Source organism: Lithobates pipiens, unplaced genomic scaffold, assembly GCF_037356315.1.
Source record: "Lithobates pipiens isolate NorthernLeopardFrog02 unplaced genomic scaffold, aLitPip1_a1.2 Scaffold_13, whole genome shotgun sequence".
Taxonomy (NCBI): Eukaryota; Metazoa; Chordata; class Amphibia; order Anura; family Ranidae; genus Lithobates; species Lithobates pipiens.
Genome location: NW_027507718.1, coordinates 96085949 through 96107445, shown reverse-complemented (window position 1 = coordinate 96107445; position 21497 = coordinate 96085949). Strand labels below are relative to the sequence as shown.

Here is a 21497-nt window from a genome sequence, read left to right as displayed (position 1 = left end):
AGATCCAGGACAGCCCTTGTGGCTGCCTGCAGGAAATACAGTAAAAGGTTCTGATGAAAGTAGTAAAAAAGACCGTTTTAAAATAAATATTGCACTGAGGAAGAATAATGTACCAATTAAGTTGAAGGATTCTCCCACTAAGGGAGAATAAACCCGAGACCTCAAAGCTATCTGGTCTTTTTGAAAAACAAGGAAGGGTTCTTTAAAAATTAACGCTGACCATTCTACTGACGTGACGGCCATGAAAATAGCCACCTTACGAGTAAAGTAGGCTAGGAGAATATGCCAAATGGGCTCAAAGGGAGGCTTCTGTAGAGCTGAAATTACCAAATTGAGATCCCAAGGCAAGCAAAGTGTATGAACAGGGAGCGCAATGTAAGCAACCCCCTGAACAGACCAGCAAAAGAGCATGGCCAATGCAAAGACCTGCCCCTTCAGTGTGGCAAGGCTAAAATACTGCTCCAGCCCAGATTGGAGAAAGGATAAAACACGTCTTACAGAGTATCTTTTAGGATAAAATGTCTGTGCATCACATAATGTGATGTAATCCTTCCAAGCATGATAAAACATATTAAAAAGTTTAATTTGCTACCTTTAGGTAGCACGGGAATAAAGGAGTCGGAGAGGCCCCTACCTTACAGAACTTGGGTTACAACAGCCAGGTTGACAAACCAGTGATTGTGAAGCAGGATGGTAAAACAGTCCTTGAGACAGTAAGTTTGACTGGTCTGGAAGTGGCCACGGAGCATCTCCTAGGAGTTGGAGAATGTTTGCGTACCAATTATTTCTTGGTTAATTTTGGCAGCATGTGTCAGCCAGAACTGACCCCACTGGGTCACCAGTGCATACACACTGCAAAGTCCCTTAAATTCCTGATCCTGTGTACATAACAGTCTAGGTTGTTCAAGTGGAAAGCCAACAGACCTACATCCAGTGTCCCCCAGTAGTAACAGATGTACCAAAACACCGGGAGTGATCCCCTTTCCCTCCATGCCATGTGCGGACAGCTGAAAAGGCCGCTTAATGGGGGAAAGCTTGTCCCACAAAGTCAGCACATGGAGCAAAAGAGGCCTGGATATGAAACCCAGTACCCTTATGCAAAAACCAAACCTTTTGCTTTTTGGTCTGGACATGAGCTTGGAAGGTTAATGCTTGTTGCCAGGGAAGAAAAGGCCTGGAGTTGGGCCAAAAACAAGACAAAGCCTGGCACTTCAAGTGGTGGGTTGGATCCTACACAGACATCTGCAGATTGAGACTGCTGGAGCTCTGACGTTTCTGTGTCACCCGACACTAGAGTTGGGGTGGAGTGATTCTATAAAAGAGTAAGTTGATCATATATTCACTAATGTAGATTCCCTGAGAGCGCAGCAGTGTGAGGGTCTGGGAAAGCATTCTGGTGAAGATCTGAGGGGCCATGGACAGGGTAAAGGAAAGAACCACAAAACTGAAGTGCTGTCCCCCGAATCGCAGAAATTGCTGATGTGGTAGAAAAATGTAAATAGGATTTTTATAACAGCTTACCTGTACACAATTTTTCTTTGAAGTTCATCAGTTACTATGTGGGTTATAGGCCACCTTCAGGTGATGGACACTGCCACACCCTAAGACAGGAAGTATACTCCCTATATAACCCCTCCCACTACTGGGAGTACCTCAGTTTTTGTAGCAAAGCAATACACGTGTATACCAGAAAGAAAGGAGGGACCTCTGTGTACTTCAAAGAAAAGCATTTTACAGGTAAGCCGTTATAAAAAAAAAATCCTATTTTCTTATCGTACATCATGGGACACAGAGCCATAGTAGTTACTATGTGGGATGTCCCATAGCAATGCCAACTGAAGTGAGGGAGACAAAACAAAAAAGTAGGGCACCAAGATACTAGAGGACTTATACTGCTGTCTGCAGTACACTGTGCCCAAAAGGCGATATCCTCATGACCTTTTACATCTACTTGATAGAATCTGGTAAATGTATGGACTGAAGACTAAGTTGTGGCCTTGCAGATTTGATCCATGGAGGCTTGGTGATGCACTGCCCAGGAAGTACTAACAGCCCTGGTGGAGTGCGCTTTATTATGAAAAGGTGGAATTTTCCCCTTCAAACCATAAGCTTGAACAATCACTTGACAAATCCATTTAGAAATAGCATGCTGTCTGTCCTTCAGGTGCGAAGCAAGTGGTTGTTGAAATAGGATTTTTAAAACGGCTTACCTGTAAAATCGTTTTCTTCAATGTACATCAGGGGACACAGCGCCATAGTAATAACTAGGTGGGTTATATCGGCGTATCAGGTGCCGGACACTGGCACGCCCCTTAAGGCGCGAACTTCCACCATATAACCCCTCCCATTACTGGGAGTCCTCAGATTTGTAGCCAAGCAATCAAAGTGTATAAGAAGGACCTCTGTGTCCCCTGATGTACATCAAAGAAAAGGATTTTACAGGTAAGCTGCTTTAAAAATGCTATTTTCTTTTCTTACATCAGGAGACACACAGAGCCATAGTAATAACTATGTGGGATGTCCCATAGCAATGGCAACTGAAGGGGGGAGGAGACAGAATCAAGGAAACAGGAGGCCAAAGGACTCATACTGTAGCCTGCAGTGTATGCTGTGCCCAAAGGCAATATCCTCATGACCTTTAATATTGATTTGATAAAATCGGATAAACGCCTGCACCGAAGACCAAGCTGTGGTCTTACAGATCTGAGCCATAGAGGCCTGATGATGCACCACCCAAGAGGCACTAATCGCCCTGGATGAGTGTGCTCTTAATCTGAGAAGGAAGAATTTTCTTCTTTAAGCTGAAGCTGGAACAATCACCCGACGAATCAATTTGGAAAATATTGGATCTTGACGCTGCCTGTCCATATCTTGGACCCTCTGGCAGTACAAACAAAGCATGTGGTCACCTTTAAATATACTCTGATCGCTCTTACTACATCAAGAGAATGTAGTGCCTTCTCTTCCCCCGATTAAGGCTCTGGGGAGAAAGAAGGAAGAATAATATCTTGGTTTAAATGAAACCCGTTACCACTTCTGGTAAGAATTCAGGATGAGGACATAAAACCATCACATCCTTATGCATGACGAAATATGGCTCCTACAAGACAGAGCAGTTAGTTCCGATACTCTTCTAGCAGAAGAAATGGCAAGCAAAAAAAGTTTTTGTTTTTTTTTGTCAAAGAACCAAGAGAATTTCTCGTAAGGTTCAAACGGCTGATTCAGCAAAGCCGAAAAGACCAATTTTAACTCCTAAGGATTTAAAGGTGCCTCGATAGGGGGATAAACCGCGTTACCCCCTGAATAAGCTACGCACCAAGACTGGGAAACAAGAGGCCATAGGAAAAGACAGACACGGCCTGGATCTGGCTCTTGATAAAAGTCAAGGCCAGCTTAATTTCAGATCCCATATGCAGGAATCCTGCCTATTGACATACTTCCTGGGGTGCCAACCCCATTCCAAGAAACCTATGCCTTCAAGTTCTATAGTAAGTGATTCTGGAAGCCGGATTCCTGGCATTAGTCAAAGTAGACACTACTACTCACCCAGGATCTTTTATAGAGTGGGATTCAATAGTCAAACCTGTTAAACTCCTTGTCCGTAAAGTAGGATGAAATACTGGACCTTGTGCAAAGGACTTCTACTGCCCTCTTTATGATCTTGATAAATTAAGATCTTCTGGGACCCGGCTGGAGCCGCCAGAATCACCTCCTGTTCCTGCTTAATCCTGCAGAGAAGGCGCGGAAGTAGCAGAGCTGGAAGAAATGCATAGATCCGTGAGAACTGATCCCCTGCGACTACTGCGTCTGTTCCGCCTGCTAGCGGAACCCCTTGCTTGACATAAAGTTGTCGACCTTATTAATGAATCTGGACGCCAATAGGTCCATGTCCGGAGTACCCCATCTGACATATTACTAGGAAGATGTCGGGTGGAGATTATTCTCCCGGAAATAAATGTTGGCATCTCTAGTACGTCTGAAATATTAAAATTGCCGATAGGCAAGGAGTGTTGTGTTCTGCCAAAGATAGAACATTATTCACCTCTTTTTGGGCTGCACAACTTCTCATGCCTCCCCTGGTGATCGACGTAAGCCACCGCTGTGGCTCTGTCAGACTGAATCCTGTCAGGACAGTCCCGTAATCTGACCGCCAAGATTCTATGGCCAGATGTACTGCCTGAAACTTCCAACAAAACCGATAGGCAAGGTCCTCTAACCTGTACCATCTCTCCTGGACAGAATCTTCAGGCTGGCATCTGTTGACACCTTGCAGGATATTTTCCCTCCTGTTGGATAACAACCACCAATTTAAGCTCTGACCTATATTGGGAGCCAAGCGTATTGGAAACAAACAAGGCCTGAATCCTCTATTCCAGACCGACAGGATGGTGTCTTGAAGCAGTCTTTGAATAAAACTGAGCATAAGGGACAGCCTTGAAGGAGGCCACCATTTCCCCTAAAAATCTCCTGCAGCTGAATGAAGGAATTTTCCTTTATCCTGATAAGTTGAATTAGTCCTACAATGGAACTGATTCACGTCTGGGGTAAGAATACCTTCTTCTGTATGGTATCTATAACCAACCCCCAAGTAACCACCTTGATGGTTTTAAGGAGAATCTTCCTAGGCTGAGAATCCAACCTACAGATTTCAGATATCTACAGCCGAGATCAGACTCTGGTTTTAGACCTGAGACTGAATGATCTATTAAAAAGTAGATCCCTTTAATAGGCTAGGACTGTTAAGCCTTGAGCCCTTAACCTGGCTAAAGGAGGTGCCAGAATCTTTCAGAACACTCGTAGTGCTGTGGCTAAGCCGGATGGCAGTGCCACGATTGAAAAAATAATTTTATATTTCAAACCGCAGAAATTTCTGGTAAGCAGGAAATGGAGGCACATGGAGATATCCAATTCCCCTCCTTGCAGGGTGGACACAGCCGATCGAATTATGAAAGGATTGGATGTTCAAGTGCCAATTCAGATCTCCGAGATCTAGAATGGATCTTACCTCTGTTTGGCTCTGAGACCAAAAAGGTTTGCACCAAAAAGCAAAAACAAAAAAAAAACCCTGTCGCACTAAGGGAATCTCTGATATCGCTGAATGGGATAAAAGCTGATCCAGAGGCCAGAAAGAGAGACTTCTCTTCTTTCCTTTCTTTTTCTCTCTGGAAACTTAGAAGCAGTCTTTGAGGAGACGGACACTCTTGCATAAAGACTGCCGCACCAGCAGCCCCAAGGACCCCACAGGCAGCACCCAAACAGGACACGAACCCCGGACCCTCAGATCGAAAGCCGGGCTCTTGAAATTCTAGATGTAACCTAGAGAAGAAAATCGCAAAAATCCCTCAGCTCTTAACATTGTTCCTGCTTGACTTTAAGAATCGCAGAATTCCCCTCACCGGAACGAATGGGGGTGCTCATTCCTGAGAAGGCCTTAGCATTCTACTTTATGGGCTTTCTGCCCCCAAGATCCTGGTGCTGCCCCTGGAACTAAGGCATAGGAGAGGCTGCACGATTAAAGAAGAACGGTTTGAACCTCCTTTTACTGGTAAAGGGAGCTTTACCCCTTTTGGACGTACTTATCCACTCTAAACAGTCGTACCTCAGGAAGGGACAGACTGGCTAATGCCACGTACACATGATCAGACTATCCGGCGGACTTAGTCTGGCAGACAAACCGCCAGAAAGTCTGCCAAATTTCGGAACGAGCGGACCTGCCCACACACCGGACTTTAGGAGTCCGCCATTCTTTTGAAATAAACGGACTTGCCCACACAAGGAGGAAAGTCCGTTCATTTTGAACGCGGCTCCAGGTAGCCGGGACTAGCGAAGGAAGTCAATGTCGCCGCCGAAAGCCAGCGACTGGGCCTGACGCCTGCCGAAAGGCCCCGTCACCTGTATGGACTTAAAGGGGAAGCCCCCCCCAGGTCCATATAAGACCCTTATCCAAGCTCGCAACCCGGCCAGTCAGGAAAGGGGTGGGGACGAGCGAGCCCCCCCCCCTCCTGAGCCGTACCAGGCCGCGTGCCCTCAACATGGGGGGTGCTTTGGGGAAGGGGGGGCCTCTTCCCGACAACAGCGGTGACAGAAGACCGGGCCACCACCAGTAAAAGAGCTGGAAGGAGCGGAGGCCCGGCAAGAAGAACCAAAGAGGGGGCAAAGACCCCTGAAGTCGGAACAAGACCCCCGGGTGGCGGCGAAGAAGAAAGCCGGGCTCCGCAGCTAGTAAAAGAGCTAGCAGAAGATAGCGGAGGAGTCCGGCGAGAAGACCCCCGGAGCTGTGCAATAAGTTATTTTTAACCCGTGTGTTGTGTTTTATTTAAAAAATTTTCACAAGTGAATGGGTAGGGGTACATTGTACCCCATACTCATTCACATAAGGTGGGGGGCCGGGATCTGGGGGCCCCCTTAAAGGAGGCTCCCGGATTCCGATAAGCCCCACTCCCGCAGACCCTGACAACCAACGGCCAGGGTTGTCGGGAAGAGGCCCTTGTCCTAATCAACATGGGGACAAGGTGCTTTGGGGTGGGGAGCCCCACTCGCTCATGCCCACCCCCTTCCCTGACCGGCCGGGAAGCGCGCTCAGATAAGGGTCTGATATGGACCTAGGGGGGACTCCCACGCCGTTTTTTCGGTGTAGGGCTTCCCCTTTAAGTCCATACAAGGTGACGGGGCCAGTGACGTGTCAATCTTGCCGCCGAAGGCGGCGACATTGACTTTCTTCGCTAGCCCCGTCTACCTGAAGCCACGCTCAAAATGAATGGACTTTTCTCCGTGCGGGAAAGTCCGTTCATTTCAAAAGTACGGCAGACTAGCACACACACGCGGCCGACTGCGAGTCCAGCGGACAGTTTTTGAGTCAAAACTACTTTCTAAGTCCGTCGGACTTTTGGGTAAAAAAAAAAAAAAAAAAAAGTCCGCCGGAGGCCACACGGCGGATTGTCCGGCGGACTTTTCCGCCGGATAGTTTGATTGTGTGCACGTGGCATAAGAGTTTTCACCTGGTGCTTCGGCTGATCAATATTTCAGCCACAGACCTCTGCAAAAATGCACTAGTCCAAGTATAAGCCATAGGGCTTAAACTATCGAGTCCTTCATAGCATCTGTGAGACACAGTGCGTCAAATACACCAGCCCCTTGCCGGGCCTGCTGATCAGGCAGAATTTTCAGGTATCTCACACCTGTTCCTTAACCCCTTGGAGTCCACACTTTCCAATGCATTGGCGTGACTCAAAATGTGCTCTACCAAAATAGTGGAGCAGACGTCAAAGGGTTAATGGACTGAGCTAAACCAATTGCAGCCAGAACTGCAAAAGACATCTGGTCTTTAAAAGGAAAATCCAACCTTAACTTGCTGGATCCTTTAACATCAGTGCATTATCCACTGGACATGTGAGACTCTGCTCACTGAGGTGATTGCAGCATTAATAGCTGGAACCCCCCCCATTTCTTTCATAGAAATGTTCCCATTCAGAATACATAGCTATGTCTGAACAGGAAAAACATCCCCAGGTGGGGGGAGGTTCAAATGAACCCTATTCGAGGTAGATACCTCAAGAGCCTGTGCTGCAGGCAACAAAAGGGTTAAGTAAGGGAGTAGACAAACATTTGACTTGTGCGGCTACTCCATCCCTCTTAGGATCCTCCAAAGAGGAAAAATAAGTATCCCCAGCCTCCTGCACCTCAACAAAAAGGGCCCAGAGGACTAGATGGGAATCTGCTATGTTTAGTCCTACTATGGAGAGGCATCATAGTAATAATCTTTTAAATGGTAGAAGAAAAAAACCTGTTTGTATGAAATACACAGGGACAGAAGTGTTCTACGCTTGATGGCTCATCTTACTGGCCTTATTTTTCTTTTTACCTCTCAGGGGAGGAATACATTCTTTTGGAAGGGTTTTTAGTTTGTTGTATACCATTAACCCCTTAGAACCCTTAGAGGAGTTCCTGGTCCCTTTGTCACTCATAGCTTACAGTACAAAGCGGAGGCAGTACCAGCAAAAGAATGTTAAACTTGCTAGGCTATAGTACAGTACAAAAGCTGCTATTAGTCCTAGCTATACAGTACAATGTTGTCAACAAAAGGGGGATGCCTGTGTCCCCAAACCTGACCAGCAACCCCTCTGCTCTGTCCCTCCACCGCCAGGACTGCAGCTCTTACTGTATAGCTTAAATTACTACCTCCACGTGTGGCCGGCATCTGACATTGTTTAGCCATGCCTCCCTACGCGAAAAAACGCCCTCCCCTTCCCCTTTCAACAGGGAAGTGTGCGAGCGCCGCCATCGTGGCGGGCGGTGGTGTGGGGGGGTAAATCCGCCGCCTGATGAGCGACCGCAACCTGCCCAAAACTTTTTTTTTTTTTTTAAAGAGGCAGCTGGCTGGCATTAAAAGGATCAAAAACCACCAATCTGGGGGCCCAGGAAGTGATCAGAAACCCCCTTCATACCTGAGGGTCCGAGCTGGCTTGAGAGGAGAGTGGAGCTTCTGCTGTTTCCAGTGTCAGAATGGCGAGTGCTCAATACAGCCTCCAGTGGTGACACAGACATGACATGACAACACAATACATGGAAGGAGAGATTCCTGAGAAAGTCTCCCCTACCTTTCCTAGCAGCAGGGTTTACCAGAGATAAAAAAACTAAAAATTATTGGATCCCAGGGCCCAGCTTTAAAAGCATTCGCAAGCAAAACCATGCGTCTTCGGATGACGAGGCCTGGGTACCATTCATTTAGTCCATTACGGAGACATCAGAATGGATCCAGTGTGGATGGCTAGCTCTCAAAGGATTACTGCCCGTGGAGCGCAGTACAACACATCCTTACACGTGCCCAACACCTTAGATGCTGGCGAAAAAAAACTGAGGACTCCCAGTAATAGGAGGGGTTATATGGGGGAAGTTCACGCCTTAAGGGGCATGCCAGTGTCCAGCACCTGATACGCCGATATAACCCACATAGTTATTACTATGGCTGTGTCCCCTGATGCAAGAAAAGAAAATACAGATAAGGCCGAAACCTGGCCCTTGATAGTACTCAAGTGCCAGTTTAATTTCTAATCCCATCTGTAGAAAGTCAAGGATTCTACCTATGACATTTCCTGGGGCTTTGGTACTGTAAAAAAGGTTTGAATAAAACCCTAACCCCTGCTTTTCCATGGTGACCACCGATATCACCTTTTGAGACAAAAGATGGTCCAAAGCTTGAAAGAGACTTTTTTCTCCGGATCTCTGGGAACGTTTGATCTGAGAAAACGAGGAGAAGGGAAAACGCGGAACTCTAGTTTGTATCCTAGAGATATTGAAGAAGCCACCCATTTGTCTCGACACTCTTCCTGCCAGACCCGTGAGAACTGCAGAAGTCTTCCCCCCACTCAAGCGGGCACCTTCATAAGGAGGTCTTAGTATTTTGTCTTATGGGTTTCCTTTCCCAGGGCCTCTTTTGTCCCTGGGGTTGACCCTGAGGTTTACCTTTTGAACTTGATGGAGGAGGCCATCGTGACTGCCTGGTGGCTGATGCTCCCGGCACTGGAGAAGAAGCTCACTTAAAAAGAAAAACGATAACTGCTCTCCTAACTGGCAAAAGGGAACTTTTCCCATTAGAAATTCTTTGGATGTATTTATCCAGATCGTCCCCAAACAGCCGTTCACTGCGAAATGTAAAACTAGCCAGGAGCTTTGTGCATGGCGCTTTAGCTGAATTTTTTTAACCACAGAACTCTACGCATATGCACCAGCCAAAATTTAAGCCGTGAGGCCTGGAGAATATAATCTCTCATAGCGTCTATTGCAAAACATAACACTCCTGGTATCCCGACCAAATTTTGGGCCTGCTGATCAGAAATAATCTTGAACACCTGTTTAAACTGGTCTCTTAAGGATTGACATACACCGATTGCTGCCAGCTCAGGCTGAGCCACTGAACATGCCAGAGAAAAATTGTTTTTAAATAAGAATTCCAACTTCTTACCCGTTGGATCCTTCAGCATTTGAGCATTTTCTACCGGACAAGTCAATTTTTTATTCACAGAGGATATAGCAGCCTCAATAGCTGGCATCCCCCCCATTTCTTATTAAATTATTTGTCCATAGGATAAAGTGTTGCAAACCTTTTTGTAGGAAAAAAAAAACTTTATCTGGGTGAGCCCACGCAGAATACATAAGCTTTTTCAGCAATGGATAGATAGGAAAAGCATGAATAGCTTGGGGAGGCTTTAGTGAACCCAAACAAGAAGTGGGCTCATCAACTGACTCAGCTAATGGCAGCATGAATGTGGAGCAGACCAATTCAGTAAGAGATTGTATCATCAATCTTTCAGATTGTGAACCTGATCCTTTCGTATCTAACTCTTCGTAAGAGGGGTCCTCAGCCTCTTCCTGGTCCCCTGAGAGAAATTCATCATCTCTCTCCCCCCGGTTACACAGTTTGATGGGTAATGGAAGGGGACCTGTCGCTCTTAGTCCCACACTGGGATGCGATTAAAGCATCAATCTTCTGCTCCAACACTAAAATGGTTGAGGAAAAAACCTTTTCAGTTATACAGGGGCTGTAGTGTTGAAAGCAGTTGCAACACCTGACGGCCCAGATGGCTCACTCTGACCAGCCACCTCAGAACTTTCAGGGGAGGATGCCATTTTTCTTTTAATGGTTCTAGGCTTTTTTGTGGCTGAAGTCTCTTGAGCCCTTCTTTTTTGGGGTGTTTCTCCCCCCCCCTTCCGACTATAGCCTGATGCACAAAAGCAGAGGTACTAACAGAAGGGTGGCATCCACTGCTTGAACAATAGTCCAGCCCTGCCACTACTATTAATACTCAGCCTGATGCAAATAGTAAATGTCAATAGGAAATGCCTATGTCACCAAACCTCTTTCATGCCTTTCGACACCTTGCAGCAGCACAAATGGAGTTTTTAAAACACTCCCGTGCCGGATGCCAATGCTGCACTAAGCCCCGCCCCCTCCATCGCATCGCGCCCCCCTCCTCTCTCTTTCAAAAGAGTTTTCCTGCGCGAGTCAATCCGACGGGATTGGCTTGTAAGTGAGGGAGGGATGGCGAGGAGGAGATCTGAGAACAACCGCTGTGCAGGGGCACTGAAAGAAAATGACATCGCCGATCGATTTAGCTCTTCCCTTCCCCGTGAAGAGAGGCAGAGTTTAGCCCAGTGGGGGGGGGGGGTGTTCTTTGGAAGCAAAATCCCCCCCCCCGCCAAACTCACCGGAGGTCTGCCTGCTAGCCGGAGGAAAAAACCTGCTGCTTCCTGACACAGGAAAGCTTGAGAAGGTACATTCTCTATACAGCCCACAGTGGTGACACTTAGGCATGACAACATTTATTTTTTAAAGGAGACCTTTTCGAAGAAAAATTAAAAAAATTCCTTAGAAAAACTCCACTTACCTTTCCCGCCGCAGGGTTTTCTGTGGTAAAACAAACAGACTCAATCTTCACCCTTCACGGTGGATTCCGTTAAACCTTCAGGAACCCACACTCCTGGACCTGTAATAGCACCCCGCCAGTAAAACTTTATGGCTTTAAAATACCAAAGTACTGGATCCCAGGGTCCAGCTCTCAAAAAAGTGAAGCATTACAGGTAAAACCTTGTTTCTTTGGACACAAGGCCCGGGTACCATTCAATTTGGCCCAAGAGACACCTCGCATGGATCCGGCTGCATAGCTAGCCCCAGCAAGGATTGCTCCTGTAGAGCTCAGCACAGCACAGCACATCTTTACCCATGACCAACACCTTAGCCACTGGCGAAAAAAAACTTGTACCAGTAGTGGGAAAGGTTATATAGAGAGTGGACTTCCTGCCTTAGGGTGTGCCAGTGTTAATCACTTGAAGGTGGCCTATAACCCACATAGTAACTACTATGGCTCTTGTCCCGTGATGTACAATAGGAAATGTAAATATGCATCCTGGATGCTTTTCATGCTAGCAACTCCCCCCTGTTGCAGTTACAGACTAAGCCATTTCCATCCAGAACTTTTGGATCCACAAGAAAGTGTTGAAGAGCCACAAGTCTAGGATGGGGATGGGGCAAACGCCATCATTGGGCTTCAAGGCTTGAATAAAAGCCTTAAATTTCATTAGAACTGGAACAAATTCAAAGACTCAGGTGCAGTATTTTGAGAAGAACTCTAAATACCCTCATTATGGCCCTGTGCACAGTGTATCCCCCTCCCATTTCCCTTCTGACATCCACCATAATGTGAGGGGATATCCCGAGGGGAACTACAACTTTAATTAGTGCAAAGACTGTTGCTGCAGAGCAGGGATCAGAAGGGATGCAGCTGTCTTGTGTGAAAGTTTTTGTTTAGACCTGAGCCACAATCTTGGAGCAGGATAGCAGCTGGAGCTGTATTGTACTTGTCTGTAGCTTAGCAATGTGCTCAAGATATTGCCTGGAGTAAGGGGGGGTCCTCTAAAATGTCCTTAGAGTATGGAAAGTGGCTCATGTTATGCTCAGATCTGTGACAAACCATTTAAAGTGGCTCATGCAAGGCCATGTCTACACACTATTTGAAAATGTTATAGGCCCCCATGTGACACATTGTTCCTGGCCTAGGTACGCTCATCGCCCAACCCCTGTGCCCGAGGCAGGGATCTGGTGTCCAGGAACGACCACTAGGCTGGGGTGTGAGGACTGAAACCCACAAGGGGAGGGCACAGCCCCAAATTCACCACACCAAGATATTGGCTCCACCATGGAGAGGGTCCTAAGGGATGAACAACTGGGATTCAAAACACCACTACCCTGGAGCTCTATAACACTGTGCAGTTAAACTTCCCACGTTACAATTCTGTATCCAGGGCGAGTGCCAAGGGCAACATTACTAGACACAAGCTGACCCCACTTCTTCCATATGGCAAGGTCCCAACAATATTACCTGAGGTGCTGTTGAGAATACCAGATTTGGGGGCTGTAAATCATATTACCACCTGTGACATTGATGCAGGGAGGAGGAGAAAGCATTTCTTTATGTGAGGAACCAAGCGTAGTCTTCAATCTTCCAGAAATTTTAGAATTAAAAAGCCAGAAAATGCTCTCGGAAGTGAGGCGGTCAATCACAAAGATACTAGCTGAAAAAAGGATTTTTGGGAACGGAATAGGTTATATGGGCTGTCCTAACAACTTTGGTCCTGAAGGTGCCATCATATAACCCATAGTCACCTGTACAAATTAAGAAAACAAAATTATCCAATCATGTGAAAGCAAACGCTCATTTATGTCATCCACAAACGATTGGATAATTGAAGTGAATCTTCACTTTGTCTGAACATGATCAAGTTCTTAGCCACATTGTAACAGTCTTTACCCTGAAAATATGATAAGAACCACTCACAATAAACAGAGAAGCATCAGGGTCTGGCCTTGTAAGACACTTGATAGGCAAGGCAAAAACAAACTGAAGTTTACAAGGCGTGTCTAAAAAGTTTGGTGAATGGTCTGATAACTCAACGGCAACATGGGCAAGGTGCATTAGCATGTACATGGACATCAAGTTCTGCTAAAAATTGGGAAAAGCGGAAACGGAGATGAATGAAATGTTTGTGCAAGTGTATGGGAAGGAAGGTGTGAGCAGAAAATGTGTTTACGACTGGTTTAAACACTTTTGCGGAAGGAAACAACTGAGGATGAGCCACATTTGCGTCAGTCCTCGACAAGCAGAAACCCAGACATGATCGAGCGAATGCGGAAAATTCTCACACGAAATCGGCGACCGACTCTACAATGGACGGCAGAGGAATTGGGCATTAGCAAGGACACATCATTCGCAAAGATTTGGGTAAGCGGACCTGTACCCAGTTTGTGATGCACAAGCTGACAGATGAACAGAAAGCAAACTGAATGGAAACCTCTGGAGATTTCAATATCATGTGTGACCAGGATCCATCCTTTCTGTGGCAATCGATGGAATCATCCACTGTGCTCCCCTGATCGGGCGCCTACAGACTTTTCTGTTTCCCCGCCAAAAGAGCGGCATGAATGGCGCACGCTTTGCAGACGTGGCTGCAATCCAAGATAACGGTTCTGTGAGTAATTTCTAAAGAGGCTTTTGCTTACAGTTTCCAGAACCTTTATGAACATTGCAAAAGTGAAGGACAGTGATTATTTTGAAGGCCTAGGTAACTGCATATCCCTGTAATAGAGGTTAGATTTTAAGAAGCATCATTAGAAAAATAAAATTTATGGGAGATAAAACAGGGTGGAGCGGTTGCACAATTCATTTCCAGAAAACTGAATTTCTGACTCATTTGTAGAAAAGAGGGAAGCAGTACCCTCAGCCAACTTCCCTGCACCGAAACAGGATCATTCCTAGATGTGAACATTTACATATATACAAAAAAAAAAAAAAAAAACTTAATAAAACTCACCTCCACACGTGCCCATTTTTCATTGCTGTGGAACAAGCATATCTTCCCGCAGAAGGGGAGGGAAATAAATACATTCGAAGTGACAGTCTAGTAAAGAAAAAAAAAATATATACATTTACATCTTTTACTGATAACATAGCAAAAATAATTTTCAGCTCTCTATCATACATTATATATATATAAAAAAAAATAAAAAATATATGTAAAAATACATCTCTAATCAGCACATTCAACATATGCCCAAAAAGTCAACATGCATAAACATGACTATTAGGAAAATAAATGATTACTAAATAAACTTAAACTCCAATACATTTTATAGTCAGTATATAACAATGGGTGAACAGGATGGCTGACATACAGTGCACGCCAAGCAGCAAATGTGGCTGGGGTGTACGTGTGCAGTAAGAGGCGAAAACGTATAGCTTTATGGCTCAATATTTTGTTGTTCATCTGTATTTATGCTGCTTAAAGCTTAATTGCATTTATAGCAGCAAAGGCAGGTGTGAGTCTTTTTAACTTAAAGTATTTATTGAAAAACTGTTTAGCAGCTATCTTCCTGGGGTTATGAGATAGTACTGCAACACTGCAACTGCTATTACAGTGATGAACCCTCCAACAGCAATCTTTTGAATGGTCATGAATGGGTTTCTATTCATGACAGCTGGCTTTCTGTTGACATGCTGTTATTGGCTACAGCTAATCACATGTTACAGGGCACTATGATTGGCCAAGGGAACCATGCGATAGATGTTAGCCAATCACAGCCATCACTTTAGAAAGCACAATGGTTATGAATAAAATGCATTCCTCATAACATGTGTATACATTGTGATCATATGATGGAATAGCGTTCACGTGATCCCCCAGCCGATCATAGCATCCGAGTACCGGAAACCAAAATCCACTGCGTACGTTACTAAGCCTCCTCTTGCAGTCCGCCCACTCAAAAAAGTATTGTGGTTGGGGGGGGGGGGGGGGTAGTGGGAGGTCCTAAAATGGTTTAACCTTGGATTTTTGGTATTTGGAACATACTGATGTTTTGTACACGCAGAGGAGTATCCGATCGAAAGATTTACTGGAAAGGGTGATGTGAACATCCCATTCCCATTTGGTAATGTATTGCAGTTTGAACTCTGCCAGAAGAGTATCAAATAAATAATATGTCCGTGAAATTGCATGACTCAATTGTCAGTTCATCACACAGCTGTTAAAATTGGGTATGATTGCAAGCTAAGGATGGCGCTGAGAGAAGACAGGCTAGCAAGTGTAAAAGTTGTATTTTATGCCAGAAAGTCAAAGTGCGTAGGGCAGGGTTTGCAGTTAGCTGTTCCAGGATGGACAGTGGCCAGAGCATACAAAATTTCTAGCCTGGAACAAGCATAAGTTCCTTAAGAAAGCTCCTCCAGTAAAGCTCGGATCAAAAAGTCCTGGACTAAAAAGATGGATTCCCTAGAATGAGGAAGAACAGGGAAGGGTCCCGAGAGATCAGTTGACCCTAAAATACCTTAGAGCAAAAAAGCAGGTTTTACCAATGTGTTGTGAGGCTAAACGAAATCCTGGCCACACACCCCAAGTAAAAAAGTCGATAGGGGGGTTTCTGAGACAGCCTGCTCGATAACTACCCAGTGCTTTAACCTCTTTAAATCCACCCTATAGCAGTTTTACTGCTACAGGACAGCACCTGCCAGATCAGGTACATATACACACACATGATCTAACACTTCTGGGTAGGGGGAACAAATGCGAGCTGCTGTCAGCTCGCTTTCGCTGTCATTAAGCAGAGCGGAAGCCGATTAGTGGGTGCAAGGTACTCTATGTCCTCGACTAAGGGAGGGGTGCCTGGGGTGGTTTTTGGGCCCATAGAAACTGAGTAAAGGTTCTATTGATGGCTCGCTAACATATCAGGAAAACGAACAGAAGGAGCCTGCAAATGGTACAGGATGCGGGGCATAAAGTTAATTTTATTAATATTTTCTGAACCATGAAAAGTACTCCTGTACCGGGTTGACAGATCATGTTTGATCACTGACAAAAAAAAAAAAGGGAGGGGAAAAATTGATCCTGAAAGTATCTTCGAGGTTCCTGGGAAGGTTAGTACCCAGATATCGAATATATGACGTCTCTCATTTAATTGGGAAGTTGCTCTTGTGGTATCTGGTAGATGATTCAGGTATAGGGATGTTTAACGCCTGACTTCTGGAAATTATGCAAAAGTTGGAAAGTGATACAAAGCTTTCCAATTTGGTCAAAAGGTTCAGAAGGGACCTCACAGGGTGTGTGATGAAAAAGATCATCTGCATACACAGCATTTTACAAAGGAAATGGTGTCCCTACAGAAGGGCCATTATCTGGATTGTCACTAATTCTACAAAGAAAGGACTCTAGAATCAAAATAAATATTATTGGGAACAAGAGACATCCCTGTTGAGTCCGATTTGTAATACAGAAACAAGGGAGAAGAAAGGTGATAAAATTACTTTTATTTGGGCTGAAGGATAAGAGTAAATAGCATTGATCCATCGCATCATCCTTAGCCCAAAGCCCAAATAATGCAGAATCTTCTCAAGAAATGCCCAGTTCCCCCAATCAAAATGTATTATCCGCATCTGTGGATAGAGGGTGATCTTCTTGGAGTGGGCAGCCTGGATGATAAAAAAGGCCTTGGTAGCGTTATCTCTTGCTTCTTGCGTAGGCACAAAGATGACCAGATCCAAATGGACAATGTCAGGAACATGCACCGCCAATCTTGTTGCCAGGATCAGAGGCTGAGCTCTAGATTTAAAAGTTAAATAGGTCTATAATTCTGGCACAGTAATGTGTCTTTCCTTCCTTTGCAATGACTGATGTAGAGCTCAGTGTATAAATTGGTTTGCATGAAAATTATGTCTACAAATTACAGAATATACACAGTATCTCACAAAAGTGAGTGAGTACACCCCTCTCATTTTTGTAAGACCCTTTATACACTGGAAGCGTTTTTCAGGGCTAAAAATAGTGCCTGAAAAATGTCTCCCCTGCAGCCCCAGTGTGAAAGGCTGAGTGCTCTTGCAGGAAGTTAGATAAAAGTCCTGCAAGCAGCATCTTTGGAGCAGGTTCGGATCGATGTATCCTCCACCACCCCTGCCCACTGAAAATGAAAGTGCACTGCTGCCAAAGCGCCTGCAAAGCGCTTTGGCAGCGGTGCTCTTCGAGCGCATTCAACCCTTTCTTAGGCCGTTGGCAGGGGTTAAAACCTCCCCGCTATCGGCCGAAAAGGAGTGAGTGTACAGTGTGTATAGGAAGTGTATTGGCTCAAAATAACACACAGCCATTATTGTCTAAACCGCTGGCAATAAAAGGGAATACACCCCCAAGTGAAAATGTCCAAATTGGGCCCAATTAGAAATTTGCCCTTCCTGGTGTCATGTGACTTGTTAGTGTTACAAGATCTCAGGTGTGAATGGGAAGAAAATTCACACTACATCACATCAGTGTGAACTTAGGCTAAAGGTATTAATAAAGCATACTACAACATTAGCATACCTTAGAATCGAAGTAGCTTTCAACTTTCTGCAAAGTTTCATATAGTTTGGTGAGGCCCTTTGATGGGATTTGACAAAATAAGGTACCATCAGAACAAACATTTGTCACAATTATATTCGAGTAGGAAGAATTCTCCTGAAAAAAACAAACAAACAAAACATTTATGTTTGCAAAAAGAAACATGTTTTATGTTTTTTACAAAGATATTATGAAGCAAGCTGAAACCGTTATATTTTCGGAACTAAAAACCAAAAGGACTCTAGTAAGCTTTCAAACCACTAATTATGGCAACCTTCTGACGTACCAGTTACAGAGGTTCTTTTAAAAAACTAGTCCACAACCAGGTTTGATCACTTACCTTCAACTGTACGCTTAGAGAGTGATCGCATAATTCCCTCAGACAGATAGAATTTATATTTATATCATCATCTCCCGATGTATCATACAGTACGACAAGAGGCTTTTCTGTCTTTTGCAGTATCTCTACCGCAAGAATTTTACCGCATGCTTTAGCCTCTACTGCTTTCACTAGCACAGGATCATCACAGAAAGCATCCAAACCTATAAACATACAATGATAAAATACCGAAAAAACTGTTATGAAAGAGCACTATCAAATATTTGTAATTCCCTATGCGCAACATTAATAAGGTAAATGAAAACAAAATTTCTTTAACATGATAGAATAGGCTATGTTATGGCTTTTCTGAACACAGATATTCACAGACCATATTTCAGACTGTTACAGGTAGCTTGCTAGTTAGTATAAGCTTTCTTTTAGCATGTTCTAAAGTAAAGCCTGAAGTTGCCCAAATTACCAGATGGTTAAAAGTGTTAAATAGTATTCCAAAAATTAATTCTAATTAGTGCAACCATCCTCTTCCTAACTTGAAGTAAAAGATATAGCAATACAAATATAAAAATACACAGGTTGTTGCCAACACCGCAAAGTGTTTTCACTCCACTCTCAATATTACACTAAATCTGCTAATAGTGCAGCCAAACACACATATAATATAAAGTTGCTTAAGTGCTAAAAGGTGCCAAAAACAAGATTTTTAACCACTTCGCACCCGCGCTATAGCCAAAAGACTGCTGCAGTGCGGACACCATCTGCCGGGAGGCTGTCCCTGGACGTCCTCCATTTAACTTCCCCTCTGCGCGCCGCCGCAGGCACACATTGGGGAAGTTCTGTGCTGGCCGTGTCCCCCGGATACAGCCAGTCACAGATCGCTATAAACAGCCAATCACAGCGGCCATTTACAGCGCGATTGCCGTGCCCAATGGGAGATGATCTCAAATGTAAACATATGAGATCATCTCTCATCGCCAGCTCTCCCTCCTCACAGAGACAGCGTGTGAGGAGGGAGAGATGAACCGCGGGAGAGATGCAGTGGTTAGTGTAAAAAAATAAAAAAATAAAGTGCCCATCTGTCCCCACTGCCAGTGCCACCTGCCCCCAGTGCCACGTATAAGTGCCATCTGTCATCAGCGCCACCTATTAGTGCCATCTGTCATCAGCGCCACCTATTAGTGCCACCTGTCATCAGTGCCACCTATTAGTGCCACCTGTCATCAGTGCCCCATATTAGTGCCACCTGTCATCAGTGCCCCATATTAGTGCCATATATAAGTGGCATCAGTGCCACATATCATTGTTCTGGTGCTCCAGGGCCTTCAAAAGTGTAAGAGTCAACAAGTTAGATGTGTAATTTATGTTCCTAGAACACATGATGGCGCTCCCTGCATGCTAGGCCTCTCTATGTGGCCAGGCTGTGGAAAAGACCCACACATGTGGTATCGTAATACTCAGGAGGAGTAGCAGAATTTATTTTGGCGCATTTGTGGTATACACATGCCATGAGAGAAATAACCAATTACAATGACAATTTTGTGGAAAAAAAATAAAATAAATCTTCATTTTGCAAAGAATTGTGGGAAAAATGACAACACCAAAAAGCTCACTATTCCTCTTACTAAATACCTTGGAATGACTACTTTCAAAAAATAGGTCATTTGGGGGCTATTTGTACTTTCCTGGCTTGTCCGGGTCGCAAGAAATGAGATGTGATCAATTTTGTGTGATTCGCACCACAGCTTTTAGACTCTCTAACTTTCACAAAGACCAAATAATATCCACTAATTTGGGTTATTTTTACCAAAGACATGTAGCAGTATAAATTGTGGCCAAAATTCATGAAGAAAAATTTATAATTTGCTAAATTTTATCACAGAAACCAAGAAAAATGCGTTTTTCTTTTCACAATTTTCGGTCTTTTTTCCATTTATAGCGCAAAAAATAAAAAACCCAGAGGTGATCAAATACCACCAAAAGAAAGCTCTATTTGTGGGGAAAAAAGGACAAAAAATCGTTTGGGTACAGTGTTGCATGACTGAGTAATTGTCATTCAAAATGTGAGAGCACCGAAAGCTAAAAATTGGTGTTTAAGTGCCCAGTAGGCAAGTGGTTAAAACAGCTTACCTGTAAAATCCTTTTCTTTGATGTACATCAGGGGATACAGAGCCATAGTAGTTACTATAGGGCCACTGATGGGTGATGGACACTGGCACGCCCCAAGGCAAGAAGTGTACTCCCTATATAACCTCTACTATTACTAGGAGTCCTCAATTTTGCAGCCAAGCAATACAAGTGTATACCAAGAAGGGAGGGACCTCTGTGTCTCTTGATGTACATCAAAGAAAAGGATTTTACAGGTAAGCAGTTTTAAAAAGCCTATTTTCTTTTCTTACATCAGGGGACACAGAGCCATAGTAGCTACTATGTGGGATGTCCCATAGCAATGGCAACTGAAGGGAGGGAGACAACAAAAAACAGAAGGCCAGAGGACTCATACTGCAGCCTGCTGTATACTGTGCCCAAAGGGAATATCCTCATGACTTTCAATATTGATTTGATAAAATCTGATAAACGTATGAACCGAAGACCGAGTCGCGGCCATACAGATCGGAGCCATAAAGGCCTGATGATGCACCACCCAAGCGGCACTAATCGCCCAGGATGAGAGTGCTCCAACATAAGGAGGAAAGAAGAATTTTCTTCTTTAAGCTGAAGCTTCAACAGTCACTTGACGAATCCATTAGGAAAATAGTGGGTTTTGACTATGCCTGTCCAAATCTTTGGACCTTCTGGCAGTACAAACAAAAACCATCTGTTTTGCGAATCTGAGCGGTCGCCTTAAAATAGACTGATCGCTCTTACTACATCAAGGATGTAGTGCCTTTTCTTCCCTATATTGAGGCTTTGGGAAAAAGAAGGAAGAATAATATCTTGGTTTAAATTAAAAAACCTGTTACCACTTTTGGTAGGAATTCAGGATGAGGACATAAAAACACCTTATGCATGCTCAAATATGGCTGTTTACAAGACAGAGCCGCTAGGTCCAATATTCTTCTAGCAGAAGAAACGGCAACCAGAAAGATTATCTTTCTTGTCAAAAAGGGAATTTCTCGTAAAGACTCAAACGGCAGATTTAGCAAGGCCGATGAGACCAATTTTAAATCAAGAATTTTAGAGGTGCCATTTGCGATTCAGGTGCAATGTGGGAACCCACACAGGATTCACCCGTTTTCCCGCATCGCACCAGTGT

At 44.5% G+C, this 21497-nt stretch overlaps 1 protein-coding gene across 4 annotated transcripts in view; it reads right to left on the bottom strand.

The window, feature by feature from the left end:
* TDRD7 (tudor domain containing 7) overlaps positions 1-21497 on the bottom strand; it is a 136922-nt gene that overhangs the window by 35313 nt on the left and 80112 nt on the right. For all 4 annotated transcript variants that reach the window (XM_077475287.1, XM_077475288.1, XM_077475285.1 and 1 more), the window contains exons 10-12: positions 18248-18450; positions 17890-18024; positions 14365-14451 (exon numbers count right to left, since the gene is read on the bottom strand). In XM_077475287.1, coding sequence (XP_077331413.1) covers positions 14365-14451; positions 17890-18024; positions 18248-18450 — 425 coding nt within the window. The remainder of the gene's footprint in view (positions 1-14364; positions 14452-17889; positions 18025-18247; positions 18451-21497) is intronic.